General features: G+C 37.3%; 1 protein-coding gene across 3 annotated transcripts in view; it reads right to left on the bottom strand.

Annotated features, from left to right (window-relative positions):
* MYO9A (myosin IXA) overlaps positions 1–17,157 on the bottom strand; it is a 391,855-nt gene that overhangs the window by 180,338 nt on the left and 194,360 nt on the right. For all 3 annotated transcript variants that reach the window (XM_058294436.2, XM_071214269.1, XM_058294435.2), the window contains exons 14-15: positions 16,802–16,997; positions 8,407–8,526 (exon numbers count right to left, since the gene is read on the bottom strand). In XM_058294436.2, coding sequence (XP_058150419.1) covers positions 8,407–8,526; positions 16,802–16,997 — 316 coding nt within the window. The remainder of the gene's footprint in view (positions 1–8,406; positions 8,527–16,801; positions 16,998–17,157) is intronic.

The raw sequence follows: 17,157 nt of genomic DNA on the forward strand, positions 1-17,157 counted from the left end.
CATTCCTCGATACGGGCTACCCCTCTCAAATTGGCTCCGACAACAAACCCACCTTCATCTCCGAAATCACTCAAAAGATTGCCAAAGGACTGCGTATCTGATGGAAACTGCACACTGCTTATCGTCCTCGAAGCTCAGAAGAAGTAGAGCGAATGAATCGTACATTAAAGACTTATATTGCCAAGGTTTGCCAAGAAACTGGGCTAACATGAGTGCAAGTACACCTGAGTGCCCTCCTCCAAGTTCGAGCCAGCCCAAGCCAAAAGCTAAGCCTAACCCCTCATGAAATCCTCTTTGGGAGCCCTCCCCCCTTAATCTGAGATATAGAAGGAGATCTCAGAGAAAGAGGAAACTTATCAATAGCTCAGCAAATGATCAGCTTAGGAAAAAACCCTACAAAACCTGCATCACTGGGTCCAAGAAAGGGCCCCCATTAGCTTAAGCAGCTCCACACACCCGTATAAACCAGGAGATGCAGTCTGAGTCAAAGACTGACAATCGGCTCCACTAACCCTTTGATGGCGAGGACCCTATCTTGTCATTTTATTCATTCCCGCTGCAGTTAAAGTAGCTGAAATCACCCCATGGATACACCACAGCCAGGTCAAGTGAGCTGCCCCAGAGTCCTGGACCTGTATTCCAGATATCCACAACTCAACCAAACTCATCTCACAAAAGAACAAAACGCTGGGCCCTGCTCCAGTCATACCCTGGAAGCTGACTGGTCCATGTATGGCTGAAGGCTGAGGGCGCCAATCACACCCCAGAAGCTGATTGGTCAAAGAGTAGGAATCTGGCCACCAAAGAGTAGGAATCTGGTTTAATCCCAGTTACAATGCCCCTTCGGTTATTTTCCCTACTCCTAGCCCTGACCCTCCCCTGGTCCCGGGTCAGCACCACAGAATGTAAGCCATGTCCAAGAAGTATGAATGGGGGCCCATGTCAATACCACATTAATATATCATAGCCATTACACCTTCAAGGGCCACATAACCATCTGCCAGTTTCAGGGAATCTCCAACAGTCTCTGTAACATATCTAGCCATATAACCTGCTATGACCCCAAGCCCCCAACAGTCTCCTGTAAATGGAAAATAAGAGTGTTTAATCAAGACAGGGAACTACTTAACTCCACCCCAGTCACTAGCTGGAACCAACGAGTGCCCCTCCTATTGGATGCATGTCAGGTTATAGACTCCAGGATACCATGGAACACAGACTGTGGAGGGCTCAGCTGGGAGCAGGAATATATTCATAACAATAAGTATTTGTGCGCTCCAAAAATATAAAATGCAGCACAAGGGAGGGGGGGTTGTGCTTCTGGTGCAAAAAACTACTGTCCCTACTGGTCCTTTGTCACATGGGCCACCCGGGACACAGACACGACTAGGCAAACAGCTGTCCTCACTAAAGGAACAGCCCCGACTAACTGTTCACATGGTCAGAGTAACCCCTTAAACCTCACCACTCTTAATCCTGAATCCTGGCAGACCCAGGGAGTCCAAATGGGCCTCCACATTGACAGTAAAGGAGTAAAGCCAGGAGCCTACATCTGTGTTGGGTATCGAGAACACCCATCACAAGTAAAGCCCACTCTGTGTTCTACTCCTTCTATGAAGAAATTGAAAGACCCTTTTCCATTCCACAAGGGGCAAAAAACCTCTTCCCAGGGTCCACAGAATGAAGGAATAAAGTATGGACTAGAGTGGATTTACTGATATTCTACTATAAAACTATTGTGACGAGTAATAGAAGCAATTTTAGCATTGAGGTGGAGAAAGTGGCCACAGTAGTTGCTGAGGGCAGGGAGAGGGAAGAAGAGATGTGATATGGGGGCATTTTTGGGATTTTGAGTTGTCCTAAGTGATACTGCAGGATCAGATGCTGGACCTCATATATCCTGCCATAACCCACTGAATGTACTGGGGGAGAGTGCAAACTACAGGGTAAACTATTATCTGTGTAGAGCAGCAGTGCCCCAAAATGTGTTCACTGAGTGCAATGAGTGTGCCACAATGATGTGAGAGGTTGTTGGTGTGGGAGGAGTGGGCTGGAGGGTGGGGGATATACGGGAACCTCTTATATTTTTTAATGTAACATTTTTCCTGTGATGTATATATCTTCAAAAAATACAATTTACAAAAATTATGTGGTGGGGGGATGGGGAGTGGGTTATATGGGAAAAAATAAATAAAATAAATAAATCATTTTAACCATTACAAAAAACTCCTCTTTATAAACCTAGCTGAGGTAGTAGGGGCAGCCTTAAATATTTCCTCATGCTATGTATGTAAAGGTACTAATATGGGAGACCAGTGGCCCTGGGAAACTAGAGAATACAATTATAGCCAACCATATAATGAAACTGGCCTCCCGGCCATCCCCCAAGATGGTATGTGGCCCTTGCAAACTTCTGTCATAGGAAAATATTGTGCTTCAAGGGTATGCCTAAACTCCTCTGTATCTGTTGGAAACCTAACAGGTGTGGGGGGAAGATTCCAAAATTACACCACCAATACAATGGAGCCTTGGGGAACATGGAATGAATCTGACCTCATTCTCATAAATCATACTTTCCCCAAATTAATCACAGTGTGGAAGTCCACTGAAAAGGGCCCCCTTACTGACCCCAACAATCTGTACTCGATTTGTGGGAAAGCTGCATTCCGAGAACTTCCCCACAATTGATGTGGTTCCTGTATGCTCGGTACAATAAAACCCTCCTTCTTCCTCATTCCCTCAGCAGATGGGAAAGAGCTGAGCCAACCAGTATATCAAGATGTAAGAGAAAAAAGGGCTGTCATTACCTGGGACGATGATGAATTAGCCCCGAGTGTATAGTTCAGTACTATGGGCCAGCAACTTGGGCGGAGAATAGCATGTGGGGTTATTGAACCCCTATCTATATGCTAAACCGAATCATCTGCTTACAAGCTATCATACCGAAATAATAACTAATGAAACCGCCCATGCTCTAAACAGCAAACTAAATTCAGAAACGCCATCTGTCAAAACTGTCTCGCCCTAGACCATCTCCTGGCAGCTGAAGGAGAGTTGCAGAAAGCTCAATCTCTCTAATTGCTGCCTTGAACTACAAAGCACTGGAAAGGTTACCGAAGAAATTACAAACAAAATGGTAAAAACTGTTTATGTTCCAGTGTAAACTTGGAATGCTGGAATTTAAGTAATCCCTTTAGAAACTGGCAGTCAATAGCAGACAATTTCCAATTTCTGGTGGGAATAATTGACTTCCTCATAGGAGGATGCACCATACTTCCTTGCCTCTTCCCTTTCATCGTAAGCATGCCCTAATAAATGGTATAGTAAAAACACAGATAGCTGTTCATCTCATGGCTTGGTACACATACCAGTCAGTCCAGAAAGACGTCAACAATACTGATACTGAAGCTTAACAACCTTAAGCATGCATCAAAGGGGGGAAGTAATATGGCCAGTGCATGAATTCAAACTTATCTAATTCTATATCCAAGTATATCTAGTTCCTGAAAAGCCAATTAAGCAATATAGGCTCTATAAGCTTTGGATATTCAGGGAGGATGCAGACTGAATGTGTATTTGAACTTACATCCAGATGGCATGTGGGCAATATGTTAATTCAAGCTCACCTGGAATGTGGGTGATATGTTAATTCAAGCTTGCCTGGAATGTGAGTGATATGTTAATTCAAACTTACTTGGTATCCAAACAAACACAAACAGTCTAAGAAACTAACAAAGAAAGTCCTTTGCTGGGAAACGGACTTTGGCCCAGTGGTTAGGGCATCAGTCTACCATATGGGAGGTCCGCGGTTCAAACCCCGGGCCTCCTTGACCCGTGTGGAGCTGGCCATACGCAGTGCTGATGCGCGCAAGGAGTGCCGTGCCACACAAGGGTGTCCCCCGCGTGGGGGAGCCCCACGCGCAAGAAGTGTGCCCGTGAGGAAAGCCGCCCAGCGTGAAAAGAAAGTGCAGCCTGCCCAGGAATGGCGCCGCCCACACTTCCTGTGCCGCTGACGACAACAGAAGCGGACAAAGAAACAAGACGCAGCAAATAGACACCAAGAACACACAACCAGGGGAGGGGGGGAAATTAAATAAATAAATAAATAAATCTTTAAAAAAAAAAAAAAAAGAAAGTCCTTTGCATAAAAGCACCACTTGACTCCCCCACTCCTACATTCCCTGTATAAAAGGGACCTAGAAATCCTATTCAGGGCTCGGGTTTTTTTGGACAAAAGTCTGCCAGGGCCAGTCACATGTTAATAAATCTTCCTTCTCAGAGACTTCTTGAAGCCTGGCCTTCAATACCATGATACCCAACTTCTCTCTGCCATAACAGAGGCAGTTCTAATGGCCTTTCCTATCATAACAGTACTCACTCCACAAGTCAGGGAGCCAACGTGGGGATTCTTCCAGTTGCTGAGTATGTCTCTTTCAATTATGCATTCCAGAACTGGGGAAATAACCACAGAATGGGTTCAAGGACCCTCGATGAGATGGATCTGAGCTTAAACTCCATTGATGACCTGACCTCCTTAAGCTCCTACTCTGACTGGTGGATTATAGGGACATTGCAGGTCTCCTTGAATAAATGTCAGTTCTAGCCCACTGTCTAATAATCCGCAAAATGTCTGTCCATTTATTTTCCCCACTGTATAGACACTCTGGTAAAAAGACCTAAGTCCCTTCTAAAAAGGCTGAGAAATAGTTTAATATATAAATTTTGGGCAGTGTAACAGGGTTCTTCCCCAAGGGGACCAGGCCTTCCTTTTATTCCAAGGATTCTGGGTATCTGTAAACTGTCTCAAGTCTGGGGACTGTCTAAGGGGCTGTGACAGTCTGTTTTGGGATTCAAATTAGGCTTTTGTTCACTTGACCTAAAACGCTTCTGTTTATACAGATCAAGTTAAGAATTTAGCAGACTATCTATCTACTTCATTTCTGGATACTCAATAATCAAAAAGTCAACACCATAGGTCTCTATGTCAGACTATTCTAATTCGTGCTTTGATTCTGTTATCAATTACGATAGCCATGCCCACCTTGCTGTCTTTGGCGTTGAAGTTCTGCCGCTTGGCAACAGTTCCCACATTAATATCTAATCTATAGAGAAGAGCAACCATAGAGTCCTTCAGAGATAACAGACCAGCTCTCACATTTTTTTTTAAGGAGGTACTGGGGATTGAACCTAAGACCTGGTATATGGGAAGCAGGCACTCAACCACTGAGCTACACCCATTGTCCAGCTCTCACAAATTTATCCTTCACATTCTTGGTGAAAGATGTGTTCTTTGGACACTACTGAGGTGGGTGAACAAGTCTTACAAATCTATCTAACATTCCAGTTTCTCTGAGTCTTTGGATCCTTTCCTCTATTTTATACTGAGCAGTTGTGGCATTTCAACTTCAGGCAGTTTAGGACACCTTTCAGTCCATGCTTCAACCAGCAACTGGAACAAATTGTTGAGCCCTTTCTAATCTCTCAAGCTACAACAATGAATCCAGAATCTCTGCTTAGTGGGCCCATATCAATAAATTCAACCTGATCCAACTTTATGTTCCCTCCACCATTATTTCACACCCTTACCATCCATTCCCACACATATTCCCAATTTCTGTCTACATGAATTTGGAAAATCATACATTCCTTTTAAAGTGTAATGTACCTCCTCATGAGTCACCTTTTGGGGTCTGTTGGGGCTTCAACCTATTCATAAACCTGGAATAAAAGAAGGGTGGTAAGGTTGGGCCATGAGAGGAATTAGCAATGTTTTACAAGGTAACCATCTCAGGGCATTCTATCACAGTTTCATGTAGTGAAACAGAGTTAATCTCTTCAGACAGAGGTGTGAAGGCTATTTTCTCAGGGGAGGTAGTTACAGGTTTATCAAGCACAGCAAGGATAATCTCGTCATGTGGAGGTGGAATGGCTGATTCCTCAGAGCAGACTGTTACAGGTTTATCTGGCAAAGATATAAGCAGAATCTAGGGTTTCAAAGACCCCACTGTCCCTATGTACCCAATTCAATTTTCAAGATCCCATTCCTTCCCAATCAATACCCTCACTTTAACAGCAGATATTCTGAAAGGCTGAGAATTCAATTTATATTATAATTCATACAATGAGACTCTGGGTCTGGTTTTCAGAAATCTCAAATCTTGAGCTTCAAAAAATAAAATTTTTTTCAGGGTACACATACAAACTTTCACTTCCTACATGTGGTGTTTCAGCTGTGAATTTGAAACCTTGAGCTATTTCTTTTCTTTAACAACTATCCAGTGTATTCAGGAACATCCTTATACATTTTAACTTCACAAAAATATAGTAAGGTAACTGTCACATAGAGCCTTGTCTCTTATAGGTCTTCGAGTAGTAGTATCCAATGGTGTTATTTTGCATCTCTGTTGACAATTCGTGCCATGGACTATCAATACCATCTTCATCACAAATAGTCATTATGCCTTTTAATCTTATAAGATTAGAGAACCAGAAATCTCAACCACTCCCAGTACCAAAATCTGTGTTAGGGTTCTCCAGAGAAAGAAAGTTTACAGAATATGAATGTATGTAAATATTATGAGATTTATTATAGGAAATAGCTCAAACAACTGTGGGAATTGGCAAGTCTGAATCCCTTAGGGCTCAGGGCAGGTTTAAGGGCATGACATAAGCTTCAAATACCAATAAAACTTTTGATAATTATCCAGGAGAAGTTGGCCCACTGAAGTAGTGATAGAAATTCTTTTTGATTGCTGAAATCACTTCTCCCTTTAAGACCTTCTACTAATTGAAGACTTCTCTCATTGCTGAAGGCAATATCCTTTGTTGACTGTAGAGGTAATCAGTCATAGACACAATCAACTAAGAATTTAAGTCCATGAAATACCTTCAGAGTAACCATTAGGCCAGTGCCTACTGGACCAAACTGGACAACATAATCAAGCGAAGTTGGAATAAGAAATTAACCATCATATGTACCCTTTGCAATACTGATGAACCCCCTTCTAAAACATATATAGGGTATTAGAATAGAATCAGGTCTGAAGTTGTCAGACTGACTGTCATCGTGGAAATCAACAGAGCACATGCAACTACTTAAGAGTTAAATTAACTTAAACTTCCAAAAAAGATGGTATACAGCTATAAGTCACATCCCATGGATTAAAAGATTTAGAAAAGGAAGACGGATCATCATAATGCAGACTTACGTAACTTTTAGAAACAAAAGCAATAAGAATAAAATTTAAGGATGCTTTTAAAAAACGAAATACTTACCCTTGTTTTTTCTAAAGTAAGAAAATATTTTAATAGTATCTTTTAAAAATACATTATACATTTTCTTATACAAGAGAGTAAAAGTAAGCAGCACTAAAAAAAGAACCTACCACATTTGCTTTTAAGAATTTTACTTAAAAAATCTCTTTTCACTGATAATTTCATGCTGAAATTTAATGGAATTTCAAACAGATAACTGAAAATAACTAAGTCTGGATCAATTTTCAAAAAGATAAAAACAGATTATGGAAGTAATTTATGTCCAATATATGCGAACTGATCAGTTAGGTTTTGAATATTCTAAATGACTACTTTATTCTCACTCCAGTAGTACCCCAAAACCGTACTCTCACAATAGGCAAAAGAACTGATTTTCATGCAGAAAGAGTTTAATAATAAGAAAGTGAAAAAGAGGAAATGGAGACCAAGGGCATCCTTTTAGACCAATTTCATATAATGGGGGAAAAAAAACATACACAATGATTCTACCATTCTTCCTTAAGCCAAAATATAAATGCAGTGGCTTTTGTCTAAACCAGACATAAAAAAGTCTAATTGGAGAACTGAAATCAAAGTGGATTTATCAATGATATATAAATTCAGTATTTCTAATAATGAAATAAGCAAGCACAAAAATGAGGCAGGTTTAGAAAGGAGCATGAAGAAATGTGTTGGACATGTCCATTATCTTGATTGTGGGGATTGTTTCACAGATGTATACATATATCAAAACCTATCAAATTGTACACTTTACATGCAGTTTATTTTACTTCAAATAGACCTCAAAAAAGATTTTTTTTAAAAAGAAAAAAATCAGCAGGAAGAAAAGCATTGTTTTTACAAACAATCACCCCACTTCTTGGAAGACAAATATAGGAACCAATTCAGAGACCAGCCAAGTATAACTAACTAGTCAAAGATCAGAGGAATCCAAGCAAAAAGAACAGGCATATCAGCATTTTCACAGGAAAGAACTAAAGTCTCAATGGGTATACCCTGAGACTGGTCACAAAGATTTTGGAAGTCACATAATTTCTATGTAATTTCTGCCCTACTCTGATATAGAATGCTCCTGGTTTCCATTTCCAAACAGATATGTGATGACATAGATTTTATAAGGATTTGCCTTACTGTACTTTTCTTCCTTGCACCTCTGCAGAATCTCTAAGCTCCTCTGGTGGACTGGGTGCTGGAGAAAGCTAAAACTATCCATGCTTTTCAAAACTGTGCATGGCGCTGTATCATCATGTCCTTAGGAAGCAAAAGAAAAACAAAGAAAAAAAAAAGAAGAAAAGAAAAAGACATTATATGAGCCCAAACCAATAGAGAATCAAGAACAATGCTGCCAACTATCTTAAGAGTATAAAAATAGATCAAGTAATGGGGATTAAATGTGAATGATATTTCCAATTAATTTGAGGGACTTACACAAATCAATAGAAAAAAAGAAAGATCTTTTTGAGGTATTCAAAAGTGTCCTTTCAGTATTCAAAGTGTTGAGAATTAACACCATGCTAAAATTTTCTAAATAAAATATTAAGGAAACTTCAAAAACAATTTGTATATTTTAATTTTTTTTAATGAACTTGTTTTTATCTGATCTGCCATATAATTAGCATGTAGTTGGCAACACTGTAAGGAACATTGATGGAACCCCAAAGAGAAATATACCCAAAACAATTTACTAAAAGATAAACAATTTTTTCACAAATTCTGCATTTAGCCACACTTGTAGTAAGTCCAACAAGTGTGTCAGTGTTAGAAAACCGTGAAGAAAAGCACCAAAGAGCAAGGAAACCCAGCAATACTTGTGTATTTATAAATCTGAAAACAAAGCTGGAAAATCTGTACCTCACCACCATTTCCGAGTAAAATGAGAAAGAAATCAGCCACCAGTAGAAAGAGAAAGACAGCACATTCAATAAAGACCAAAGTCTCCAGATTAGTGTTACTTAAACAGTGAGTTACTTGAGAAATAAAGAGAAAAAAGAAGGAAAAAAAGTTTCAGTACCATAAATATTAATAATAGATAGATTTTTAAAAGAATACAGTTTTTCCAGGCTTTGGGGGAGTTGTAGATCATTTATTAGGAGACTACTTCTAGAGTGAAGGAATAAAGTTGAAATTTAAGTAGGTTTGTCTTTGAATAAACAAAAGTAAATAATTTAACAACAGAGGCAAATTAAGCAACACATAATGAACTAAAGTTCCATTAGTGCATATTATTCATATAATTATGAATGAGATACAAGGGAACTACCTAACAGTAGTTCTGAAGGTAGAATCATTTCTTAAATCTTTTTTTTGTCTTTATTCATTTTTTTAAATATTACATTAAAAAAATATGAGGTCCCCATATACCCCCCACCCCCAAGGTAGAATCATTTTAAAAGTTAAACAGATATAGAACAATTCAAGGTTGTTTGCTGAGCATGTATATTCTAGTCTATCATTTCTTAAACTGGATGTCTGTATCTAGAGACTAAGCAACTGCATTTTAGCAAAGGAGATGCAAAATTATGATACTATAACATCAGATAGGGCAGATTTATTTTTTAGTAAAATTTGAAGGATTGCTGTTAATATTTTTTATTAAATTCAACCTCTTTTTATTTATTTTTCAGGATTTATTTATTTATTCCCAATCCCCCATTGTCTGCTCTCTCTGTCTATTCACTGTGTGTTTTCTTCTGTGTCTGCTTGTATTCTCATCAGGCAGCACTGGGGATCTATGTCTATTTTTGTTGCATCATCTTGCTGCAACAGCTCTTTGTGTGTGTGGCACCACTCCTATGCAGGCTGCCATTTCACACGGGGTGGCTCTGAGTGCACAAGAGCCACTCGTTGCACCGGGGACACTCTTACTCAGGGGCATCCCTGCGTGGTCTGGCATTCCTTGCATGCAGCAGCACTGTGTGTGGGCCAGCTCACCACATGAGCCAGGAGGCCCTGGATATCCAACCCTTGGACCTCCTATATGGTAAGGCGGATGCTCTATCTGTTGAGGCAGATTGGCTTCCTTCAAATTCCTTTTAGATCTAATCAGATCTTCTATTTTCTCTTGAGTATCAGTAGTTCACATATTTGTAAGACTTGATCCACTTCATTTAGATTCATTTGCTGCCATACAATTGTTCACAGTTTTGTAATCCCTTTAATTTCTATAATGTTCGTAACAATGACAATGCCCTCTCTGCACATTCCTTCCTGAAATTAGTAATTTGAGTCTTCCTCTTTCTTTCAGTCACTCAAACTCAAGGTTTGTCAATTTTGTTTTATTTTTTCAGAGAAACAACTTTTGGTTTTAATGGTTTACTCTCTTGCTTTTCTACTCTCTATTTCATTTATTTCAACTCTACTCTTTTTTCTTTCCTTCCTTCTGCTTGCTTTAGGACCTCTTTTCTACAATGTAGGTGTTAAAGAGATAAAATCCCAATTAAGCATTGCTTTAGCTGCATTCCAAAAACTCTGGTTTATTTTTTTACCAAAATGTTTTTGTTTTCATTTATCTCGAAGTATTTTTTTTTTAATTTACTTTGTGATTTCTTCTTTCATCCATTGGTGAGTAAGGAGTATTTTGTTTAATTTCCACACTGGTGGTCAGCATTTTCTGTTTCCCTATTCTATTATTGTGTTCTTTTGTGTTGAATAGATGTTCTATAGTATACTATTTTAATTTTCCCATCATTTTTTACTATATTTTTGAGTTATTTTCTTAGCGGTTGCAGTAGGGATTATACTTAAAATTTTACAGTAAACTAGTACAGATGAATAATTTAATTTCAATAGTATGCAAAATTTTCCTCTTATATTGCTTCAGTCCTTGGCTGTTACTGCCATGCAAATTATACCTTTACATATTGTATACCCAACCAAGACAGACTTATAATTATTGCCATTTGTGCCATTGTTTTCAAAGCAGATGGGAGAAAAAAGTTACAAACAAAAACTACATTTATACTGCCTTTTACATTTACTTATATATTTACATTTAACAGTATTCTCTACGTCTTTATGTGGATTCAACTTACAGAAGAACTCTCTTCAGTATTTCTTGTAGAGCAAATCCACTTGGGATTTGTTTATCTGGGAATGTCTTAATTTCACTTTGATTTTAAAGGACAGTTTTGCTGGATACAGAATTCTTTACTGACAGTCCTTTTCTTTCAGTACTTTAAATATATCATTCCACTTCATCCTGGCCTCCATGGCTGCTGATAATGAGTTACAAATAATAATGAGGATCCTTTGTACATGATAGTTGCAAGTTTCCTTCTTTCCATCATTTCAAATTTCCTTCTTTGCATTTCAAAAGTGTGGTTTTGAAGTATAAGTTTGGATTTCTTTGACTTTATTCTACTGAGTTCAATGAACTTCTTGGATATAAAGATTAATGTTTTTCATAAAATTTGAGGAGGATTCAGTCATTATTTCTTCAAATATTCTGTCTCCCCCTATCTCTCCTCTCCTACTGGAATTCCTTTATATACATACATATATATATATACACACACATATATAGAAGTATGCTTTATGATATCCCACAGATTGAGACTTTGTTTTTCTTCATTCTTCTTTCTTTTCCTCAAAATAGATAATCTAAACTACCTGTCTTCAATTCTACTGATTCTTCTGCATGCTCAAATCTGCAATTTAGCAACTTTACTAACTGTTTCACTTCAATTTTTAATTTTTCAACTCCAGAATTCCTATTTGGCTATTTTTTAAGAGTTTCTTTATTTTCACTGACAATCACCATTTGATGAGACATTTGGCTTCATAATTTCCCTTAGGTTTTAGAAATGGTTGCATTTCTTTTACTTCTTTGACAATATTTAAAATAGCTGATGAAAACTTTTTGTCTAGTACTCAGACACATTTTCTATTGTTTTTTTCCCTCTCCCTCTGTGAATGGGCTATACTTTCTTGTTTATTTACATGTCTTTTAAATTTTGTTGAAAACTGAACACTTTGAATAATAAAAATGTGGCATTCTAGAAATGACACATTCCCCCTTCCCAGAATTACCTGTTGCTTGTTTAGAGACTTTCTTGAACTAATTCTGTAAAGTCTGCATTGACCATTGGTGTGACCACTGAAGTCTCTACTAGGTTAGTTTAGCAGTCAGCTATTGATTAGACAAGAGATATCCTTATACCCTGAAACCTGTCTCTTAGTCTTTGCCAAGGAATGTTATGTGTATGTTCCAGCATCCTTCAACATTTAACCATTATGCCTGAGCCTTTACTTCCTTTTGCACAGAGCCTTTTTAAGGTTAGTCAGAGGTGAGAGCAGGACTTTCTCAGGTCCATCCTGAGCATGCATACAGTCCTGCATATGTGATGGTCTTTTACACTCCCAGGAATATTTGGAATTTTTCAAAACCCCTATAGAGATCTCATTTCCCAGCTTTTCTTTTTAAGCTTTTTGGTTATCCAACTGTTCCCCGATTGTTATCTACCACCACAGACAGGCACAATTTTCAATATTACCTGTGGGAAAAGTTTGTTCACAGTGGGCCCGCTTAAAGTCAGGTCAAATACTGTGATTAACAGTACAAATATGAGAGTATTCTCTCATGAACTATAACAAATGTCCAGTGCTAATACATAGTGTTAATAATAGGGGGTATATAGAAAAAATATACCAAGTGCATCTTATGGACCACAGTTAGTGATAATAGTCTAATCATATTCTTTCATAATCTGTAACAAATGTTCCACAACAATGTATGGTATGGGTGGAGGGTGATCTTTGAGAATTCTGCACGTTGTGTGTTATTGTTTTGTAAGCTCACAGGTTCTCTTAAAAAAAAAGTCAAGTTAAATAAAAATAGCCTTGCAAGTAAGGTCTTGCTAACAGGCCGGGTAACAAGCATTTTCTAGGAACAGTCCTTTGATGACACCATTCCACTTCCATTCCCTTCAGGAGGCTACCATGCTGATTTTCATTGTCATTGTAGTTGTTGGTTTTCAAGGTTACTGTGACTCTGAGGAAGGAGGTATGGGAATAGGGCAAGTTAAAAATGCTACAAAGTATACTGTTCTTTATGATACTTAGCCTTTTTTCTTGTAAAAATACTCCCCGGGTTACTGGAAGTCATTGATTAATTTTCTGAGTTATGAAAATTTTTATTCTATTTTTCCTAGTATTCTTATAGAAACAGGTGAGGTGGGACCCTGTAGAGCTCTCTAGCTATAGACACTAAATAAATGGCTTTAGCTTGTCTCCCTCTAGATGAAGATATTGAGTGATACTCTGAACTCTCTTGTAGTTTATTTCACTATCTTGATCTAGACTTTTTAATAATGATTAGAACAACTCTCTGGCTATACTTTTATGAAACTCCAAGAAAATCAAATAGTATCACTTCTATATACTATATAATTCATTGGCAAATTATGATCTCTGTACTCTACCTATGCTTCCTAAACAGTACTCTCTACTCCAAGACCCTCCTTATTCAGGGAGAAGAAATCAGAGGCAGGGGGTAGGTATGATACCACTGGAATACCTGATCTCCATTTCCTCAGTGCTGACCAGAGAAATCATTATCATTTCCCATTCCAATTCTTAAAAATGCCAACATGTAGCTTCATTAAAAATGCCTATTTATGTGACTATATTAAGAACATTTTATGATTTTCAACAGCCTGGCCACCATAATTCATGCTCTACAATTATAACACGTTGTCTGAAAAATAATAAATTGAACTAATTTTGATTTGAAGGCCTTAAAGTAATAATGTCCTTTAATTTGGAAGTATATAAAAAAGAAAAAATATTAAAAAGTAGGTACCATTTTGATATTCTCAGTTGTATTCAATTGGCTCAAGGAAGAAATAAAAATGCCAAGGAGTTCTTTGAGAAAATTCAGTTTCTTTCTGTTCACCATCAATAAGTTTTTTGACCAGAAGCTAAATGTCCATTGAAAATTTTTATAAAGATACCCTCAAAGGAATTAAGACTATACCATAGCTCTGCAGGTCTATGTCTTCTTTCTTCATTAGAAGTATTATCTTTGACCTCTTCTTCTCATTCAAGATTTGGACTTGATGACCTTCTGCCTTCCTTATTTTTTGCTTCTGCCTAAATAATCTCCAATATGCCTAAATAATCTTCCAATATGGTATCCTTTTTATCTTAAGCCCACTAAAAGATAGTAAATGGGAAGGGGTGTGGACGTAGAAAATGTAAGGGTAAATGCTGGCATTAACACTAGTATACTATAATATTAAAAAGTTATTTTCTGAAACAAATCTGCCCAGTTACTGAATCGAAACACAAAGGAGGGAAGTGGATTTGGCTCAACTGACAGAGCATCCACCTACCACGGGGGTCCAGAGTTCAAACCCAGTGCTGATGCGCACAAGACGTGCCATGCCACGCAGAGGTGTCCCCCGCACAGGGGAGCCCCACATGCAAGGAGTGCACCCCGTAAGGAGAGCTGCCCTGTGCAAAATTAGTGCAGTCTGCCTAGGAGAGGCACCACAAACACAGAGAGCTGATGCAGCAAGATGACTCAACAAAAAAAGACACAGATTCCTGGTACCGAGGACAAGAATACAAGCGGACACAGAAGAACACACAGCAAATGGACACAGAAGAACACACAGTGAATGGACACAGAGAACACACAACTTGGGGGAGGAAGGGGAGAGAAATTTTTAAAAATTAAAAATAAAAAAAATAAAAACTTGTTCCTACTTCTGTTGAGGAAAAAATGTTTTAAAAAATGCAAAGGAAATATAGTTTTACTTTTCCTTTATAAAACGTAAAATTAAAAAGGTTATCAATGGGGATTTTTTAGGGGTGGGTGGGAATGTTCTATTTCTTAACTTAGGTGGTAGTTCCAGGCATCTTTTTGTTTTGAGATAATTCACTGAGCTAACACACTTTGTATCATACTCTCTCTGTATATATATATCATGTACTTTCCTGTGTACATATTTCAGATTAAAATGGTTCATTTTATGGAAGTTCTGTATGACTTAGAAAAAAGAACTAGATTAAAAAACAAAAAGAACCTAGAAATTATCAGTGTAGAGACAATACAGATTCAGTTTATCATTAATAGCATTGCAATGCAAGTCATCACCCTAATTAAAAATAATAGACATACAGCAACTAGTTTTCACAAAAAATAAATTTTAAATATCAAAGGAGTATATAGACAATGTGAATAAGCTTAGCATAGAGCAACATATTTCACTGTAAAAACAAAAAGTTTCTTCTTTTAGTTACCTCAGGAAAATATCCTTTAAAATTTTTGAAAGTTTTAAAAAAATCTATTTTAAGTATGTTGTAATAAATATGAAAGCATCTTAGACAAAAAATACTTTCTTTAAGCTTTTTGTAAAAATAACCACTTAGAAATCATTTTATTAAATGCAAAGCAGGTTTAAGATAGTACTTATATTTTTCATGAAAACTATAAATCTCCCTATCTACAAAGGTCAGTTCTCACACATTATAATCTGAGAAACAGAAACTATGTTCAACTATTTCTTGCCTCCCATTTTAGAAATATAGGCCTATAGATATATTAATTAATTTCAAATATTTAAAAGCTAAAATTTAAGCTTTGCTCCTAGTGCACATGCCAAGAAGCTATTTAAGTAAGTCTGGGAGTCCTGGAAGCACAGGTACACCTGATGCCACTTCTAGTAGAGGGCAGGAATTGCAAGTTTCTCTCAATTTTAAGCAATTGCCTATACATCAGAAAATCCTCTCTATATAGCAACAGTCCATCTAAAGCTTGAGCTGCAGCAAGCAACCCTCCCCTAGAATGTGAAAGAGATATTTCATGATTTAAGAGGGAGGCATGCAGAAAGAGTAAGAAGAATCTAGATATGACTAAATTTCAAAGAAAAATTCCATAAACTAAGTTAAGAGTAAGAGGAAAAGAAAACTAACACTTCATGAACAGATGCTTTACATTTCATTTCATTTTGCCTTTGTAATTTTTTTTCCCTTATAATTTTAAACGCAGTATTTACTCTCTTTTACAGAAAAGAAAAAGTGCTCATAATCACAAAATCAGTCAAGAAAAGAGGTGACATTTGATTGATTACAGGAGCAGAGTTCTTTACATAATACTTCACTACCACCATCCTAATTTTTCTGTCACGTGATTTATGCTTACACAATAAATTATATTTTATTTGTGGTAAAAGTTATGGCATAAGAAGAAAATGGAAATATTTTTAAACCTAAATTCTAAATTATTAAATGATCAACTGTCACTTCATTTCTGATTGAAAATCATCAGAGCAATGATTTACTGAGTGTCTACTAAATACCAGGTACTTTACATTCAGCCCTATTGATATTTATTAATGAAAATGTATCAATGTATACATACATACACAACCATGTGAAATTCACTCAATGCATAATATCTGAAATATAATGTTGGAACTTGGTAAGAAAACACAAGAGAAGAAAATTATTAATGTTTTGTTATATGGAGGAGTTATAAAATTTTAAAAAAATTAATGGTAGAATACTAATATTAATTGCTTACCAGTTTTTCTCTGAACGTGTCTTTCCCCAGCTTTCCTGAAAGAAACCGCTGCTCTAAAAAAAGCTCGAAGAACTGCCCATCGGAAAACAGCTACAGGATCAATTCCAGTCATTCCCGAGATAAATGCATTCTTGCTACTTCTCAGAAGAGCTACAATGTCTGGGCGCATATGATCTGTATTTTTTTCCCGAAAATCCTACATGAAAAAGTGTCAACATTATATTTTTTAAAATTAATAAAACCAAGAAGATGACGGGTGACATATTTGAAAACAAGTTGAATAAAGACTACAGAAGTGATTTCTGTTCTGGGTAACTAACTGGATCAGGTATCTTCTATCAAGTCTCATCCAACCC

Source organism: Dasypus novemcinctus, chromosome 3 (assembly GCF_030445035.2).
Source record: "Dasypus novemcinctus isolate mDasNov1 chromosome 3, mDasNov1.1.hap2, whole genome shotgun sequence".
NCBI classification, from domain to species: domain Eukaryota; kingdom Metazoa; phylum Chordata; class Mammalia; order Cingulata; family Dasypodidae; genus Dasypus; species Dasypus novemcinctus.